Raw genomic sequence first — 20,012 nt, forward strand, 5'->3', positions numbered from 1 at the left:
CCCCGCTTAAGTCCGAGCGCTGCGTCCCGTCCTACCTCCCGGTGAAAGCGCGCTCCGCTCGTAGCGGGTGCGCCCCTGCCGCCCTGGGGCAGTGGGTCCCATCTACTAATTGCAAGGACGGCGACCTCGAAAGGATGATCTTGCTGATCCGACACTTGGAAGCCCCCGCGGGGCCCGGCTCTCGGTGTGTCTAGGCCTCACCACCTGTCTTCACCGAGTGCCGGTGGTGGCCAGTGGGGAGCAAGTGTGGGGAGAAGGGGGCCACAAAAGCAGAAACCAGGCGGGGCTATTCCCTGTCTAAAGCCCTCCCATCTTTGCTCCCCACCCCTACTCCTCCTCTCTCTTCAGCTATGGCTGTTTTTCTCTATATTGGGCCTTTGCATATTCTGTTCCCTCTACCTGGGACAATTTTCCCTTCCCTCTCCTATAGTATTTGTCCGTCAAGCTCCCACCCCCATCAATCGCTATCATCTTGCTGTGTTTTATTGTCTTTATAGGACTTAAGATTTGCGATGCCCCTTTCTGAGAGCATAGAGGAGGGATGAAAGAGGGAGTGGGGTACCACGGTGGCCTTAAGAGCCTATTTGATCCACCCAGCTTTCCAGTCAGCCCAGATCTCCAGATATATGAAATCCTTGTAATGAGTGCCTGGAAGACCCAGGGAAGAGGCCCTCAGGGTCCTGGAGAGACTGTGGCTGAGAATGGTCCAGCTACGCTCCACAGGAAGCCCGAGCCCAGGAAGCAGGAGGCGTGTACAGGCCAGTGTGTGCAAGTTTTCTATTTTTATCTGTATTTATTTTTTGAGACAGGGTCTTGCTCTGTCGTCCAGGCTGGAGTGCAGTGGGATGATCAAGCTCATTGCAGCCTTGACCTTCCAGGCTCAAGCCTACTGTCTCTGGGACTACAGGCATGCACCACCACACTCAGCTTTTTTTTTTTTTTTTTTTAGTAGAGACAAGGTCTTGCTATGTTGCTCTGGCTAGTCTCAAATTCCCAGACTCAAGCAGTCCTCCCACCTTGGCCTTCCAGTGTTGGGATTATGGGTGTTATCCCGTAATCTGTCTGACCCAGTTGCCTATTTTTAGGCCTAAAGTACATAGGCCTAGTGTGAGGTTCAGGTGAGGGGTAGAACTGCTAGAAACTGACATCCAGACCCTGCCTTCTCTGCACCAGGTCTGGCTCTGCAGTTCAAGACCTCTCTTGGCCCTTCCTCCTCCCAGAAGCCCTCCTGGGGCAGAGCAGAATCTCGGGGTCTGTGCTGTCTGGGACTGCCTGAAGAATAAGACTGGTGAAATTGCAATGGGGACTAGGGCTGGGCAGGAGTGGTGACAGGTGGTGTGGCCAAGAGGACCACCCTACCTACCCAAACACGCCTTTTTATGGTACCCTCCATCACCTGGGCCCCTTTACAACACAGTCCATGGCTGCCAATGGACCAGACCCGAGGCTAGAGACCCTAGTATTGCTTCCAGGACATCTATCACAATAGCCAGCCAATTAGCTGCTGCCAGTGGCATAGGAGGGATTAAAAGCTGGACCCAAGGTTTGGATCACCTGCTATCTAATTGGCTTAAGCTGCATACGGCCCATGAGAAGACCTGTGTCAAGCGTCATGTGGTTTTTGGATAGAGGTGCTGAGACACTTAGCCAGCACAGACCCCAGAAGGTATGTAAGTTGGGAATCCTTTCTGGGTAACCTTCAGGATGCTGGGTTGGAGACTGTACACCATGCCAAGAGGCTGTGCTGACTTTAGGATCCATGGGGTGGGGGTGGCAGCCAGGAGAATACTGAGCCAGGGAGGTGGTCACAGCATGTGGTGAGGCTTGGGAGGGGGACTGCCTGCCCTTGGAAAGAATGACAGGAGCACTATATACAATAAACAAAAAGATTTGTATTAGAACATATACACTCAGGGAAGAAAGAGGTATCATCATCAAATGTGGAATGTTGAAGAAATAGTTAAAATAAATAAAGACTCCAAGCACAGCTGGGACTGGCTCAGGCTGGGGCTCACAGAGGCCACTGCATATCAGCTCCAGGCTGCAGGAGCCACCACCTGGCCACACTGGCCTCCTCCCTGACGCAGCACAGCTGTGCCTGGGACACAGAGTCGCTCTCAAGTACTGGAGCAGCTAGCAAGCTCACTCCCCACTCTCCTCACTTATCTCTGTGACAATGTCTATCAGGCTCTGGAGCCCGAAGATATAGCCAGCATCCTGGCCCTCATGCACCACAGTGTCCTCGCCATACAGCCTGCAGGTGGTGTGTGCAAAGTCGATCATGCGCACATCTACAGAGCTGGCGCCGATGGGTTTGTAGGCATAGGCACCAGCAGACTCATCAGCTGATTCCTCTGACAGGTCCTCCAAATCCTCAGCATCTGAGTCCAGGACCACTTCGGGCCGCTCCTTGCCATCATAGATGACCAGCAGGGAGCTTGAGTAGAAGCGGTAGGACTCCTGTCGCTCCAACACTGCCTTGAGCTCAGTCAGCTTCTTGAGCACAGGGCCCAGGAGTTCACGGCGCAGGTACCGCCCATTGTGGAAGAACTGGAAAAGTGCCTCCTTGAAGCCCTGCACCGATAGCTTCCGTCCATGGTACTTGTTCATGAACATGAGTTGCCCACTGCCTGCTTGGTACACCTGTAGGAGAGAGACCAGCAAGTCAGGGGCTGAGGGCCATCTCAAACCCTGGACCCTGGGCAGGGGTGGGGTGGTGTGGTGGTGGCGGCATGTGACAGCCCAGATCAGATAAAGTACACCAGTTGCACATGAGCCACTGTCCACTATGCTCTCTGATCAGCCCCCACCTGGGATGCAGCCATCCAACATGGGTTTGGTCATTGTGCCCCAGCACCCCACCTCAACATCTGGGTCACTGGAGAGGACCTAACCCTTTTGCCTTCCTCCCTACTACTATCCACAGATTCTGGACTCAGCCAACCAGACCAATCTGAGAGAGGATCATGCAGGCATGCATGCTTTCTTTTTTAACCAAAAAGCAACAGACTCATGTAGGGTCGAATCTGGAACCTTTTTATTTTGAGACAGTCTCGCCGTCGCCCAGGCTGGAGTGCAATGGCGTGATCTCAGCTCACTGCAACCTCTGCCTCCTGGGTTCAAGCTGTTTTCATGCCTCAGCCTCCCAAGTAGCTGGTATTACAGCCGTGCACCACCACGCCTAGCCAATTTTTGTATTTTTAGCAGAGACAGGGTTTCGCCATGTTGCCTGGGCTGGTCTCAAACTCCTGACCTCAGGTGATCCACCCACCTTGACCTCCCAAAGTGCTGGGATTACAGGTGTGAGCCACTGCACCTGGCCTGGAATCTTTTGAGCAAACAGGACTATACCAGGGTGGGGAAGTGACAGCCACTGGATGCCCTAGCCAGCCCTAGCATCCCCCTCACCTGCATGCCACACACACGCACACCAATGACTGCAGATGTGCTCTGCTGACATTTTCGGATCTGGTTGGCTGCCTTCTCCTCTGAAGCATCATCACCATGTTGTCGTGTGCCCATCTTGAGGTCAAGGACACAAGGCACCTCGTAGCGGGAAGTCAGGTTTTCCAGTAAGATAAATTCTGAGTAGTTAAGAATAATACCCCCAAAAGGAAGTGCTACTGCATGGGTCCTTGGCACTCTCAAGGTACAGTGCCTTGATGCAGTGACCCAGAGAAGCCTGAACCCACAGGAGACTCCATTAGTCCTGCCATCCCTGACACAGGGAGTCCAGAGCTGACTATAAAGCTAAGAGACACCTTTACTTCTTGTCAGGGAACTGGCATGGAAGCAGCCTGCACCTGGACTCAACAGAGGCCTAGGCTCTTCCTGCCTGGGAGACACACACGCCATCTTCTGAACTCTTAGCTAAGTGTAGGACTAGGGTCCAAAAACAAAGTCCTCAATTACAAGTAGAACATCAAGAAAGTTCAGTAAATCCTGTAGCCTTAAATGTGAACTGGAAATATTAGTATAAACTCATGAAAATACTTTGCTCTTTAAATGTCTGCTTCCCAGCTGTGTGCACTAAAAAGGTCTAGAAACAATAACCAGAAATAATGAGTGTCTCTAGTGCACAGACCATTGTCTCATTATTCCCCATTCAAGGAATCAGTGCTCCCAACAGCAGAAACTGGTAAACTATGGCCCAGTGCTTGCTGTTTATGGCCTATAAGCTAGGAATGGTTTTTACATTTTTAAGAGACCAAAAAATAGATAAAAGGCTAGGCGTGGTGGCTCACGCCTGTTATCCCAACATTTTGGGAGGCTGAGGCAGGAGGATCACTTGAGCCCAGGAGTTTGAGACCAGCCTGGGCAACACAGTGAGACCTTACCTCTACAAAGGGGAGGGGAGGGGAGGGGCAGGGAGGAAGAGGGCTGGGCGTGGTGGTTCATGCCAGTTATCCCAGCACTTTGGGAGGCCAAAGCAGGTGGATCACCTGAGGTCAGGAGTTTGGATCAGCCTGGCCAACATAGTGAAACCCTGTCTCCACTAAAAATACAAAAATGAGCCAGACGTGGTAGCGGATGCCTGTAATCCCAACTATTTGGGTGGCTGAGGCATGAGAATCGCTTGAACCTGGGAGACGGAGGTTGCAGTGAGCTGAGATCACACCACTGCACTCTAGCCTGGGGGACGAGCAAGACTCTGTCTCAAAAAAAAAAGAAAAAAAGAGAGAGAGAGAGGAAAAAAAGAAAAGAGAAAAGAAAACCAAGATTTCCTTATGCACAGCTCATGTCCCAGTGGCGGTCTGGTGAACCAGGACTGAAAGGTCAGTCTCCTCACCCAAACACCCCAGCCCTTGGCAGGTGAGCAATGTTTTCAGACTTCTGAAAAGTCTGAAAACAGGGAGCAGCTCCTTGCCCTCTTCCTCTAGGTTACCTAGGCTAAAGCCCACCTGATGCAAGCTGGCCCCTTCATGAGGCACCCCTCACCTCCCAGAAACCCATTATACCCCACTCCTCATCATCTGCACTCCTAGGTCAGTAGCTGCCCTGAGGGAAGTGATTATTTGCCCATAATTATCATACAGGTCCTGGAATAACCCAGGTAGGAGAAACTCAACCATGACTATAAAAACCTAACTTCTCTCTCCAAGCTTCAAGGGACTTCCTCATTTCCTCTCCTCTTACCCTCAAATGCAGAGATGCCCGTGAACAAAGGATACTGTACTGGTTCCGATGCTTTGCATTCTCCTTCATTCTCTGTAACTGTTGCTGGTGACATTTCATGCTCCAAGGGTTATAGTGTTTAAGCTGGGAACTTATATTCCCCTTCTTCTCTACAGTGTAGTACAAGACTTCAGATTTCTTTAGCCACTCAAATTCTTCTTCTAACTTATGGCTATAAAGAGATAAGGACCAATAAATCAGTATGTCTTATCAGAATTCAGAAGGCCGGGCGTGGTGGCTCATGCCTGTAATCCCAGCACTTTGGGAGGCCGAGATGGGCAGATCACTTGAGATCAGGAGTTGGAGACCAGCCTGGCCAACAGGGTGAAACCCTGTCTCTACTAAAAATACAAAAATTAGCCAGGCGTGGTGATGTGCTCAGGAGGCTGAGGCAGGAGAATCACTTGAACCTGGGAGGCAGAGGTTGCAGTGAGCCTAGAAGATCGTGCCACTGCACTCCAGAGCCTGGGCAACAGAACAAGCAAGACTCAAAAAATAAATAAATAAATAAATAAATAAATAAATAAATAAATAAATAAATAAAATCCAGGGTTAAAGCACAAAGAAACTTTCTTTTTTTTCTTTTTTTGAGATGGAGTTTCGCTCTTATTGCCCAGGTGCAATGGTGTGATCTCAGCTCACTGCAACCTACGCCTCCCGGTTCTAGAGATTCTCCTGTCTCAGCTGGGACTACAGGCGCATGCCACCACACCGGGCTAATTTTTGTATTTTTAGTAGAGACAGGGTTTCATCATATTGGTCAGGCTGGTCTCGAACTCCTGACCTCAGGTGATCCGCCCGCCCTGGCGTCCTGAAGTGCTGGGATTACAGGCATGAGCCACCGCACCCGGCCAGAAACTTTCTACAGTAATGAAAAGTGACTTCTTGATGTGGTGGTGGCTTACCGTGTAAACATCTGCCAAAACTCTCTGAACACTCCAAATGGGTGCATTTTACCACATGTATACCTCAAGAAAGTTGATTTTAGAAAATAAAATTAAGGGACCAGTCAACCACTATTTTCTACAGCAAAAAGAACCTAAGATCCAAGATCAGCCCCTGCTCCCCAGCCCTGTATGTGGAGAGCCTTCACTGCCCTCTTCTAGGCAGTGGTACCACCTAGCCTCCAGTACAACCAGGTTCCCCTGACTCCAAAAGCTGGCAACTGGGAAAATAGGAACTGAAATTCCATGGGACTAAGTCAACCTACTTAGCTACATTACATGTACTTTACTTTATATATACTATTTATATTTTCACAAGCTTTGCCAAGGTGCAAGGGTAGGATGGCCCTGCTTAGGGGGATTGCTGAGTTTCAGGGATGCCCAACTGCTCATTTCATCCCCCACCACTGGTGAACAACCTGAGGTAAAAGGATGGCTCCTCTCTTAGTCACTGCTACATCTCCAGAACACAGCCTAGCACAGAGCAGTCATAGAAGAGTGAGTGAATCTCTTACAGCTGCCAGTGCAGCTGTTTGCCCAAACTGGCATGATCTAACCAGAGTCAATTAAACAAAGAGAGGCTGAGTATGCCATGTGGGAATTGGCCACTGAATGACAAGGTACCTACTAAATCCACTTCAGTCCTTAGCTCCAGGGAACTGGGCTGTAACCAAAACCCCCAACACTTCCCCTCCCACATAGCCCAGAGTTGCCCTCTGTCTACACTCACCTCTTCATTTTCTCCTCTTTACGGTGCTGACGCACCCAGTCCTTAGGGGTCTTTTCTGTTTCTAAGACATGATGTTTTTTGTTTGTTGTCCACCTTAGGAGCTTACTTTTTGGTTCACAGTCTGAATTATCTACAATGTCCACAATTCCATGGTCCCCTTTCAATGGATATGCTATTAGACACAAGTTCCTGTCTTCATCTTCTTCAAAGCGCACAGATACCACACCTGGAAGGGGGTGAGGAGCAGAAAGAACTTTTAATTTAGCAGGAAGAAGCGTTGTAAGTAACATGATTGTAACATTTGTTTTTTTCTTACCCAGTTCCTTAGTCTCTATGTTGCCAGAGGCCCCAAACTCATCTGCAAACTTAACAAATATCAAAACAGCTAGAAAAGATGACACCATACAAGACAAGCAATTAGGGAGCAAACATGGCTGAGAGTCTTCCTCTCTGATGTACTCAACGAGGCAAGAGCCAAAGAATTACAAGACACATTTTTCCATCATTGAAAATGTTTATTAATTTTTATGTAATTCTTCTAATCCTAAAAGACTGAAAACATTGCTCTTTATAGTTTGCAGGAATTTTTAATGCCCTAAACAGAAACTCCAACAGCCTCATGCCTTGCTTTAAAGCAGAGCCTGAATACAGGGGGAACACAGGTTTGCCTGAGGGTTAAGAAGCATCCAAGAGTAAGGGAAGACTGGGTAAGCAAAGCAAAATAAAGGGGCAAACAAAACAAACCACACAGCACAAGACACCCTAGCAAAGGCTTCCCACAGTGCCCCCACACGGGTAGGCACCCAGGCCTTTTGTTCTTATAAAATATGTTTTTATTGGTCTTTGCAGTCTCACGTCACAAAATAACAAAATGAACACAAGGCAGATAGAGCTGGTTGGGGAGCACAGACATGTGGTGGCCTTGAAAGCAGCTTTTCCCCTTAAGTCTCTAGAACCTGCCATGAGTAATTAGACAGTCTTTGAGGATGGGGCTGTCAGGTGGGGGCGTTTCAGCAGGTGCCGACGAGCGCCTTACAAACGACTGGCTGAACACCTTTCCTCCCAGGCCTCTCTGCCCCAGCATCACTCAATCTGCTCAGTCCTCGACTGCTGCAGGGGAATGCGTGCTCAGAGAGAGATGACACTTCTGAGGTGGCCCCCAGCTCTGGGTGCAGAGGAGCCGGGGTGGGGTATTCAGGCCACACTTCCCTGTGGCCACAGGGGAAAGGACCAGGGGAAAAAATGGGGCAGGGATGGCCAGCTAACAAGGGGCCTTTGGCTTTGTCCTGGAAAAAAACAACAGAGAAGGACCAAGTGAGGGCCCCCAACTCCCCCATCCCCACCGCAATACACATGCATATTCAGAGTACAGAGAAAGGCACCCAGTACATTCTGTCCTTAAAGACAATGTTTCAACAGTCCCAAAAGAACCTAAGTTGTTCTAGAGTCCTTTATGTAACCAGGTAATGCACATTTAAAATTAATTTCTTTAATGGATTCTTACTTGATTTACAAAAGACTCCCCCACTCCCCCCAGCAAAGACCCCACCATGCTGGTGGCTGCTGATGTCCCCTATAAAATACATTATAAAAAGAAATAAAAAAATTATCATATGTGAATCGAAGGGTTGCTTTCATATAGCAATTTTGGGGACATTCTGTAACAGCAAAGGGCTTGGGCTAATCAGCACAGGCCTCCCACTCCTGCATTCCATCTGACTCAATGCTGCTCCCCGGCCTACCTAATCACCCGGGCTTCTGGTTTCCTGGAGGACAAAAAGCAGGCGGCAAGTATTCTGGGTAAAATCCTCCCAAAGTCTTCCCCCACCGTCCCCCCAATGGGGGACTATGGGTTACTGTGATCAAGAGACACCTGAACATAAAACACAACTACACTTCTACCAAAATCAAACTCAAATCCACAAAACAAAACAGAATTGAGCAATCTTACCAGGGCTTGAAAACTGAGGGTGTGAGATGCTGGGCTGAGGGCCAGGAGGAGGAGAAGGAGGAGAGGGAGGGAAAGCACAGAGTGGGAGGGAGTGAGGGCTCCAGGGATGGCTGCCAGGGCCTTCCATGGCCACGATCTCTCACATCTCCTCGCCAGTGTGGCAACCCCTCCAGCAGCTGGGACTTACCTTTGTACTGGGGAGTGAATTTGCGCATCTCAGCAGGGAGGGTCTCGTAGAACTGATGTTCCCTTGGGACCAGGGGCTTGCACAGGGTTGTCTCATTGAAGCGGAGCACGCATGAGTGCCCCCCGACCTGGTGGACAAAGGGCTCCAGAAGGACGCCTTTGGCGCGGGGCTCCACATCCATGGCCCTGAAGGCTGGGCTCATCCTCCGGGCGCAGATGGCGGGGAGATGGGGGAGGCAGCGGAGTCCAGCGGCCAGTACGTCTTCTGTCTGTTGTTTGTCCGTGTGTCCCTCTCGTCTTGGCTCCTTGGCTTGTTCTGGCCAGGACGCTCTGCTGGAAGCAAACACAATGATGACATGGGGGTTCGAAGTAGCGTGGGAAGTGCCTTAGAGCTGCTCACCCTGCTCCTTCAGCAGAAAGACAAAGACAAACAGTCTGAGCTCTTGCGGGACTCCGCCCATGCCACCCACCTTGGCCCCGCCTTCTCCGGCAGAAAAACAAAAACACTATGAGCTCATGGGGCGGGGTTAGATGCAGACAGGCAGGGAATGGGTTCAGGGGCCCTAAAAAGGCAGAGGTCCCACTACGGTGTTAGAAAGCCACTGCCGCAGGCAAAACTGATGCCATGGTGAGGTGAAATCACAATTTCAAGCCTAATATTTGGATTAAATCTTACCATTTTCTAATAAGAGTGTCAAGCTTTAAGTGGATGATGCCCAGGTCTCCCATTAATTTTATATATTATATATAATATATATTATATATATAATAAATATATATTATATATATAATTTTTTAATATATATAATTTTTTTTTGAGATGGAGTCTCACTCTATCGCCAGGTGGGAGTGCAGTGGCACAATCTCGACTCACTGCAACCTCCGCCTCTCAGGGTTCAAGCCATTTTCCTGCCTCAGCCTCCCGAGTAGCTGGGATTACAGGTGCGCACCACCACGCCCAGCTAATTTTTGTATTTTTAGTAGAGACGGGGTTTCACCACGTTGGCTGGCATGGTCTTGATCTCTTGACCTCATGATCTGCCCAATCGGTCTCCCAAAGTGCTGGGATTACAGGTGTGAGCAACCGCACCCAGCCCCATTAATTATATTTTTATAAAATGCATTTAAATATAGGGAAAACCTGCTTACTCATTATCTAGTAAGACTCATTATTTACTTGTCCAGGTTGTCTACCCACACTGCTCCTGCCCAAGGCCAAAGACGAGCCCCATTAACCTTGTTAGCAATGGAGCTTGGGTCTAGCTTTAATGATTAACATCTGTATCTAAAAACAACTGATCAAGGCTGGTTAACTCCATTTAAAAAGATACACAGTGTTCTAGGTCACTATTTTTATCAGTTCTATCCTGATCACCAAAAGCTGGTACACACCTTTAAACCAAAGTTATGCTCTTGGGGCAATCAGAGCTCGCATCCACTCACTCAGCCACGCACTGGATGCCACATCAACGAAGCACATTTCTGCATGCACCCTGTTAACCGGTTCAGGCCATCTCACACTCATTCTCTGTTTTGTCTAATTTACAAATTAGACAGTCTCTACTAGCATTACTTACAGGGCTTGAGTTACATTTCAGTATCTGTACAGGGATTTTACTGGGAACTCCTTCAGTTCCCATGACTCCAACTGAGAGAGGAGTGAGGATGGATCTGGAAGAGATGTGCCCTCTGTCCTCTAATGTGGGGAAAGCACCTATTATGTATCAGGCTCATGACAGGAATTTCTTATGTCATTTGGTCCTGACACTTTCTTTGAGGTAGACACTACTCTCCCTGTTGCAAACAATGAAGGTGATTAGAGATGGTTAGGAAATTCACCCAGGGCCAGAGACAATAAGCCACTTCTCCCAAGTGAACCCCATACAGCTGCCTCTAGGGCACATGATATCTGGCACTGCCCAGCTGAATTTTTACTTTTTTTTTTTGAGATGGAGTCTCGCTCTGTCACCCAGACTGGAGTGCAGTGGTGAGATCTCGGCTCACTGCAAGCTCCGCCTCCCAGGTTCACGTCATTCTCCTGCCAGCCTCCTGAGTAGCTGGGACTACAGGCGCCCGCCACCACGCCCGGCTAATTTTTTGTATTTTTAGTAGAGACGGGGTTTCACCATGTTAGCCAGGATGGTCTTGATCTCCTGACCTCGTGATCCGCCCACCTCGGCATCCCAAAGTGCTGGATTACAGGCGTGAGCCACCGCACCCGGCCAGTTGTTTTTTCGTTTTGTTTTTTTTTTTAGATGGAGTCTTGCTCTGTCGCCCAGGCTGAAGTGTGATCTCGGTTCACTGCAACCTCTGCCTCCCAGTCTCATGCGATTCTCCTGCCGCAACCTCCCAAGTAGCTGGGACTACAGGCACCCACCATGCCTAGCTTTTTTTTTTTTTTTTTTTTTTTGTATTTTTAGTAGAGACAGGGCTTCACCATGTTGGCCAGACTGGTCTTGAACTCCTAACCTCAGGTGATCTGCTCACCCTGGCCTCCCAAAGTGCTGGGACTATGGATGTGAGCTACTGCACTTGACCAATTTTTAATTTTTTCTTAAAAAAATTAAACGTTTTACTGTTTTCTTAAAAAAAGTCAACAGGGTCTCACTCTGTCGCCCAGGCTGAAGTGCAATGACACGATCATAGCTCAAAACACCCTCAAACTCCTGGGCTCAAGGGATCTCCTGTCTCAGCCTCCCAAGCAGCTAGGACTACAGGCGCATGCCACCACGCCTAACTAATATTTTCTATTTATAAAGCAGCCTCTTTTAAAGAGTTTAAACTGGTGTTAATCTCTTCCTTTTAGAGAGTACCCGACTATGGGCCTCAACTGAACTCAACGGCTAGGAATCAGTAAGTTTTCCCATATGCAAAGAGCAGAGAATCTAAACCTAAGGTTCTGATTACTTGGCACTACCTTCTCATCACCACAAAAGCCTCCAGGAAGGCACGTATTGAGAAGAGTCCAGAAACTCAACACAGGCAATGGGACTGTAAATATGAGTACATTCTAACCATTCCAGGCTCTATCCAGAAGATGGAGCTCTGAGAAGTCTGGCCACACAAGCCTTTTCTCTAGGTCTATGCAGACTGGTTGACACTAGTCTACTGAAAAGACCTTTTGAATAAGAGTAATACCAAAAGAAGCTACTGATTCATGGTCCGCCGGCCAGTACTAAAGCACATGTCAGGTACCATAATTATGAATTGTTAAAGCACAAGATGCTCCTCATGGGCCAGGCTTTAGAAACACAATCCAGGCCAGGTATGGTGGCTCATGCCTATAATCCCAGCACTTTGGGAGACCAAGGTAGGAGATCACTTGAGACTAGGAGTTGACAACATAGTAAGCCCCATCTCTACAATTTTTTTGTTTTTTAATTGAGATGGAGTCTTGCTCTGTTGCCCAGGCTGGAGTGCAGTGGCGCGATCTTGGCTCACTGCAACCTCTGCCGCTCAGGTTCAAGCGATTCTCGTGCCTCAGCCTCCCGAGAAGCTGAGGACTATAGGCGCACGCCACCACGCCTGGCTAATTTTTTTGTATTTTTAGTAGAGATGGGGTTTCGCCATGTTGGCCAGGCTGGTCTCGAAATCCTGACCTCAATTGATCTGCCCGCCTTGGCCTCCCAAAGTGCTGGGATTATGGGCATGAGCCACCGTGCCCAGCCCAAAATTTTTTTAAAACTCAGCTAGGTGTAGTGGTGCATGCCTGGAGTCCCAGCTATTCAGGAGGCTGAAACAAGAGGATCACTTGAGCCCAGGACATTGAGGCTGCAGTGAGCCATGACTGAGCCACTGCACTCCAGACTGGGTGAGAGAGTAAGACCCTGTCTTTTGCTATCACAGCAATGCTAACAACAATGCAAATCCCTTATCAACTCTGCTCAGGATTCCTTAAATGTACTCAGTTACATAGAAAAATAACTCTGTGTAGGTATGTCTTACCCATCCCCACCTCCAACGAAAATAAACAAAAACAGTCCTTCATGGCGTCTCTAGAGTGTGGCTCAAGAGCATAGCTGGGGCCGGGCGTGGTGGCTCACACCTATAATTCCAGCACTCTGGGAGGCCTAAGCGGGTGGAATCACCTGAGGTCTGGAGTTCGAGACCAGCCTGACCAACATAGAGAAATGCTGTCTCTACTAAAAATACAAAATCAGCTGGGTGTGGTGGCGCATGCCTGTAATCCCAGCTACTCGGGAGGTTGAGGCAGGAGAATCGCTTGAATCTGGGGGGCAGAGGTTACATACAGTGAGCCACTGCACTCCAGCCTGGGCAATGAGAGCAAAACTCCATCTCAAAAAAAAAACAAAACAAAAAACAACAACAACAAAAAAACGTAGCTGGAGGCCAAAAGGCCCAGTGAGGGTCTCCAACTTCACTTCTCCAGAGTGTTAATTAGCTGCTGGGCATGATGTGCCACCTTATCACCCTTCCTCTTGCATCCATCTCTGGCGGTCCATAGGATGCTGCTCTTGGGAAAATCATCATCATTTTGGGTAGAAAGATAGGAAAAATCAGGCTCATCCTTGCCTGAGCCAAGTCTGATAAGAAACTTCCAAATGTGAGGCAGAATTAGGGAAACAATTGACCATCCTGTAGTGAGGTGGAGCCACATTTTAGTACCAGTTCTGCTACTCAATAGCGTGGAGAAAGACTCCAAGTCCGTGGCTCCCTTTGGGTTCGTTTTACGGTCTGTAAAATGGGAAAAGAGAGGCTTAGAGTAGATCTCTACTCTGTGGGTTGTGTAAGCAAGTTAGTGAGTAGTAACTAGTAGTTTTTTAAAAAAATTAAACAGAATACAACAAAATATGGCTGGGTACAGTGGCTCACTCCTTGTAATCCTAGCACTTTGGGAGGCCAAGATGGGAAGATTGCTTGAGTTCAGGAATTCGAGACTAGCCTGGGCTATGTAGTGAGACCTCAACTCTATAAAATAATAATAATAAACAAAATATCAATGCATTGCACATAGTAAGTCTTGCTTTTTGATCCTTTTGTTTTAATTATGTTCAATCTCTCAATATGAACATAAGTATGGTTTTACTGTAAAACATACTTCTCACATTTGGAGTTGCAAAGAAGTGGCACTTCTGTTCTAGGGTCCCTCACAGCCCCTATCTCTGCAAGGAAATGAAGGATCAATTTTCCAAAGATTACAAAGCAAATCAGCTTCCTCCCTAGGAGCCTCAACTACACCAGAAGAAAGAAAAGCCCCAAAGCACCAATCTCCATGTCACCTGTTTCTCTCTCTCTTTTTGAGCAGTGTGATCTCTAAGGTCTAAAGCTGTTTCCCTGGAAGGCTGGAAAATTAATGGTTACGATAAAGCCCATGCAATGTGTGGGCCCAGTACCTAGAAAGACAGGAAATAACTGCAAAATACTGGCTTCAGATTTAGCATCTATTTTAGCTTTCCACATTGCCTCACATTTGTCCATGAAACTATGAACAGGTAAGAAACACAGAACATCCATCCTAGCACAGCATACAGTTTTCCCACTCAGTCCCTCCCCCAAATCTATCAAATTGGTTTAAGGATCTGTTGGAAACAATGCCTTAATATTCTTAACTTTTAAAGTAATGCAAATAAAATGGCTATGACTCATGAAAGCCCCTGGGTCCTTAGTTCACTCATCCAGAATTTAGTTAAAGAGGCTACAAAATGGGATCCACTGGGGCTACTTACTCTGGCTCAAGAAAAGCCCCAGGGTCAGGCAGTCACAGAGGGGTGGCATAAGGCACACTATACTGATGGTGGAAAAACAACCCTTACCACCCATACCTCCTCCCTGTGTGTTCCAGAGCCACCACCCAGCATCTGCCTGGTACACATTCATATACAAGCCAGGGTTAATTATGCAATGCCTCATACATTGCTGGTAGCAATGCAAAGCCACTTTGGAAAACAGTCTGGCAGTTTCTTATAAACATATACTTATTATATACATAGCAATCCCACTCCTAGGTGTTTAACTAAGTGGAATGACAACGTGGCTGGGCGCGGTGGCTCACGCCTGTAGTCCTGGCACTTTGGGAGGCCGAGGCGGGTGGATTACTTGAGGTCAGGAGTTTGAAACCAGCCTGGTCAACATGGTGAAACCCCATCTCTACTAACAATACAAAAAATTACAGGGCACTGCGCCTGGCCCATAAGTATGTATTATTTTAATAATCAGAAAAGATTATGCTGGCCAGGAGTGGTGGCTCACGCCTATAGTCCTAGCACCCTGGGAGGCTGAGGCGGGCGGATTGCCTGAGCTCAGAAGTTCGAGACCAGCCTGGCCAACATGGCAAAACCGTCTCTACTAAAAATACAAAAAGTAGCTGGGCGTGGTGGCAGGCGCCTGTAATCCCAGCTACTCGGGAGGCTGAGGCAGGAGAATCACTTGAACCCAGGAAGTGGAGGCTACAGTGAGCCAAGATCGTGCCATTGCACTCCAGCCTGGGCGACAAGAGCAAGACTCCGTCTCAAATAAAAAAAAAAAAAAAAAAAAAAGATTATACTTAAAAAGATCCTGCTGGGTGCGCTGACTCATACCTGTAATTCCAGCACTTTGGGAGGCCGAGGCAGGTGATCACTTGAGGTCAGGAGTTCAAGACTAGCCTGGCCAACATGGTGAAACCCCGTCTCTACTAATAATACAAAAAATTAGCTAGGCGTGGTGGCAGGCGCCTGTAGTCCCACCTACTTGGGAGGCTGAGGCACAAGAATCGCTTGAGCACGGGAGGCGGAGGTTGCAGTGAGCTGAGATCGCACCACTGTACTCCAGCCTGGGCAACAGAGCGAGACTTCGTCTAAAAAAATAAATAAATAAAAATAAATCCTACTCATTGTCCAATAGTTTCTACATACAAACTCATTGGCTGAAATTTCCTTTTGCATCCATTCTATTTGGACTCATCTGCATCACTTTGAGTATCTTGAATCACTCATGCTAAGGTCAGCCTTGACCTCTACTAAAATAAATAAATTTTTAAAAAATGAGCTGGGCATGGTGGTGGACACCTGTAATCCCAGCTACTTGGGAGGCTGAGGCAGGAGAATTGCTTGAACCCAGGAGGCAGAGGTTGCAGTGAACCAAGATTGCACCACTGCACTCCAGCCTGGGCAAAAGAGCGAGACTCCATCTCAAAAAAAATAAAATAAAGCATCCATAGAGGAAAAAATATCAACATCAAATGTGGCCCAATTATACTGGCTTCCTTATTTCTCAAATATGCCTGATACACACGTACCTCAGGGCCTTTTTACTTGCTATTCCCTTTGCTTGATATGTTCTTCCCCCAGATATCCCCCTTGGCTCACTCTCTCAACCTCCTTCAGCCCTTTGTGCAAATGTCACCCCCCCCCCTTTTTTTTTTTTGAGATAGAGTCTTGCTCTGTTGCCCAGGCTAAAAGTGCAGTGGCGTAATCACGGCTCACTGCAGCCTCAAACTCCTGGGCTCAAGTGATCCTCTCACCTCAGCCTCCTGAGCAGCTCTGACTCCAGGAGTGCATCACCACAGCTAGCTAAGCAAATGTCATCTCTTTAATGGGATCTTCAGCCACTCTATCTAAAAGTGAGTGCCACTCCCTGGGGCACCCCTGCTTTATTTTCTCCTCAGCACTTATCACCGTCTACGTTTCTTACTTGTCTTGTTAATTGTCTCCTCCCACCCAATTTCCACTTGAAAACATAAGGTCAGATTTTTGACTGCAGTGTTCACTGCTGAATCTCCAGGATTTACAAGAGCACCAGCATAAAGTAGGCACTCCACAAAATGTGCCTCAAATCACTACTGTGTCATGAATACCTAACACATACAGATCAGCAGAGAACTCATAAGGCACCCACTGCAATCATCATCCAAATCCACACCAATCATATGGTGAGCACAATTATTAAAATGTGGCCTGCTGCACACTTTACAAAATGCATTCCAAGCACTGGCTAATATTAGTTTACTTTGCATTTATTATTTTCCACCTTATAAGTCTGCATTAACTGGGGAGTATAAATTAAGGACCCACGCCTGAACATTCATCTGAGACCTGCTGGTGTAGAAACATTTCATGTCAAACAAAACCCAAGTTCTTAATGTAACGACAACTAACCTTTTGGAAAATTCTCTCTTGTAGAAAATCAGGTGAGAAAAGACTAGCTAATGAAGAATAAATTTTCAAAATGTGGCTACAAGATTTCAATTCTATCACAGTTTAAAACAAATATATTAACCAGCATTCAAATATTCTGTGTTGATACTGAGGTCATATCCCAAAGACCCAAGGTTTTCAGGTTGCTAAATCGTCACTAAAAAATAATTATCTCGGCCAGGCACGGTGGCTCACGCCTGTAATCCCAGCACTTTGGGAGGCCGAGGCGGGTGGATCACGAGGTCAGGAGATCAAGACCAACCTGGCTAACACGGTGAAACCTCATCTCTACTAAAAATACAAAAAAAAAAAAAAATTAGCCAGGCATGGTGGCAGGTGCCTATAGTCCCAGCAACTCAGGAGGCTGAGGCAGGAGAATGGCGTGAACCCAGGAAGCAGAGCTTGCAGTGAGCCAAGATTGCACCACTGCACTCCAGCCTGGGACACAGAGCTAGACTCTGTCTCAAAAAACAAAACAAAACAAAAATATCTCTTGCTAACCATGGAGATGAGGAAATAAATATAAAAATATTTTTAAAAATAAAAACTATCAGCCAGGAGCAGTGGCTCACGCCTGTAATCCCAGCACCTTGGGAGGCCGAGGCGGGCAGATCACTTGAGGCCAGGAGTTCAAGACCAGCCTGGCCAACGTGGTGAAACCCGGTCTCTACTAAAAAATACAAAAATTAGCCAGGCATGGTAGCACATGCCTGTGATCCCAGCTACTTGGGAGGCTGAGGTAGGAGAATTGCTTGAACCCAGGAGGCGGAGGCTGCAGTGACCGGAGATTGCGCCACTGCACTCTACCCTGGCAACAGAGTGAGACTCCATCTCAAAAAAGAAAAGAAAAGAAAAAAACAAACAATAAAAAACTAAAAAGCATTTTTAGTAAAATAAAGCCAGGAAGGACACAGTCAATGTCTGACTCTGAAAGGATGTCTTGTGGGGAACACCAAATTGACCTGTCTGGGTACATGGCATCAAACTACCATCAACCTCAGGAAAACTCCATAAAAATCAAGTCCACTGCTCCATAAAATCAGGACATCTATCATCCTTGATGATGAACACATTCGCCTCCACATCCAGCAATAGGAGATGAATGAAACAAAAATATTTTTTTCATTCAATTGTATGACGGACTATTAGGATAGCATGAAGAGCTTTCTTATCAATTTTATATTTTTTAACCAGGAGAAAATGCTTATGATACACTTTTTTTTTTTTTTGAGACAGGGTCTCCATTGTTAAGGCTGCAGTGCAGTGGCGTAATCTCAGCTCACCACAGCCTTGTCCACCCAGGCTCAAGTGATCCTCCCACCTCAGCTTCCCAAGTTGCTGGGGCAGCTATAAGCACACGCCACCATACCCGGCTAATTTTTGTATTTCTTTGTAGAGACGGGGTTTTGCTATGTTGCTCAGGCTGGTCTTGAACTCTTGAGTTCAAGTGATCCTCCTGCCTTGGCCTCCCAAAGTGCTGGGATTAGAGGCGTGTGCCACCGCACCGGGCCGTTTATGATACACTTTTTTTTTTTCTCTGAGAGTCTTGCTCTGTTGCCCAGGCTAGAGTGCATGATCTCACCTCACGGCAACCTCTGCCTCCCAGGTTCAAGCGATTCTCATGCCTCAGCCTCCCGAGTAGCTGAGATTACAAGCACGCGCCACTGTGCCCGGCTAATTTTTCTAATTTTTTTTTTTTGAGACGGAGTCTCACTCTGTTGCCCAGGCTGGAGTGCAGTGGCGCATTCTCAGCTCACTGCAAGCTCCGCCTCCCTGGTTCACGCCATTCTCCTGCCTCAGCCTCCCGAGTAGCTGGGTCTACAGGCGTCTGCCACCACAACCGGCTAATTTTTTGTATTTTTTTAGTAGAGATGCGGTTTCACCGTGTTAGCCAGGATGGTCTCAATCTCTTGACCTCGTGATCCGCTGCCTCAGCCTCCCAAAGTGCTGGGATTACAGACGTGAATCACCCCACCCAGTAGAGACTGAGTTCAGTGTGTTGGTCAAGATGGTCTCAAACTACTGGCCTCAAGTGATCTGCCCGCGTCAGCCTCCCAAAGTGCTGGGATTACAGGCATGAGCCACTGCACCAGGCCTCACTTTTGATAAACTTTTAAGTTATAAGAAGGAAGATGGGGCCAGGCGCAGTGGCTCACATCTGTAATCCCAGCACTTTGGGAGGCCGAGGCGGGCGGATCACGAGGTCAAGAGATCGAGACCAGACTGGGCAAGCTGCACAGTGACAGCCAGTCTCTAAATAATTTTTTAATTAGTCAGGCATGGCGGGGAGACTGAGGTGGGAGGATCACTGGAGTGCAGGAGTTCCAGAATTCTGTGAGGTATGATCATGCCACTGCACTCCAGCCTGGATGACAGAGCAGGACACTGTCTATTAAAAAAAAAAAAAAAGGCTATTCACAAGCCTTCTCTAAAAGAATTATTCAAGGATATACTACAGCTTGGCCAAGCGTGGTGGCTCATGCCTGTTATCCCAACATTTTGAGAGGCTGAGGTAGGTGGATCGATTGAGCCCAGGAGTTCGAGACCAGCCTAGGCAACATGGCAAAAACCCCTCTCTACCAAAAAATAAAAATAAAAAATAAAAAAAATAAAATAAAAAATAAAAAAATAAAAAAAAATAAAAACAGAAGGACAGGCATAGTGGCTCACACCTGTAATCCCAGCACTTTGGGAGGCCAAGGCAGGTGGATCACCTGAAGTCAGGAGTTTGAGACCACACTGCCCAACATGGTGAAACCCTGTCTCTACTAAAAATACAAAAAATTAGCCGTGCATGGTGGTGGGCGCCTGTATTCCAAGCTACTCGGGAGGCTGAGGCAGGAGAATCACTTGAACCCGGGAGGCGGAGGTTGCAGTGAGCCGAGACTACG

At 47.7% G+C, this 20,012-nt stretch overlaps 1 protein-coding gene across 9 annotated transcripts in view; it reads right to left on the reverse strand.

The window, feature by feature from the left end:
- Positions 1-1,872: 1,872 nt before the first annotated feature.
- IP6K2 (inositol hexakisphosphate kinase 2) overlaps positions 1,873-20,012 on the reverse strand; it is a 30,746-nt gene continuing 12,606 nt past the window's right edge. For 3 of the 9 annotated variants that reach the window (XM_008971695.5, XM_008971697.3, XM_008971696.5), the window contains 5 exons: positions 8,988-9,316; positions 6,850-7,075; positions 5,172-5,347; positions 3,409-3,584; positions 1,873-2,643 (listed from right to left, as the gene is read on the reverse strand). In XM_008971695.5, coding sequence (XP_008969943.1) covers positions 2,143-2,643; positions 3,409-3,584; positions 5,172-5,347; positions 6,850-7,075; positions 8,988-9,316 — 1,408 coding nt within the window. In that variant the 3' untranslated portion in view covers positions 1,873-2,142. Of the gene's footprint in view, positions 2,644-3,408; positions 3,585-5,136; positions 5,348-6,849; positions 7,076-7,343; positions 8,136-8,987; positions 9,320-20,012 lie in introns of those variants that run through there. The other 6 variants (XM_008971694.4, XM_003818397.6, XM_003818396.4 and 3 more) reach the window with 4 other exon arrangements.

This window comes from Pan paniscus, chromosome 2 (genome assembly GCF_029289425.2).
Source record: "Pan paniscus chromosome 2, NHGRI_mPanPan1-v2.0_pri, whole genome shotgun sequence".
In the NCBI taxonomy this organism is placed as follows: domain Eukaryota; kingdom Metazoa; phylum Chordata; class Mammalia; order Primates; family Hominidae; genus Pan; species Pan paniscus.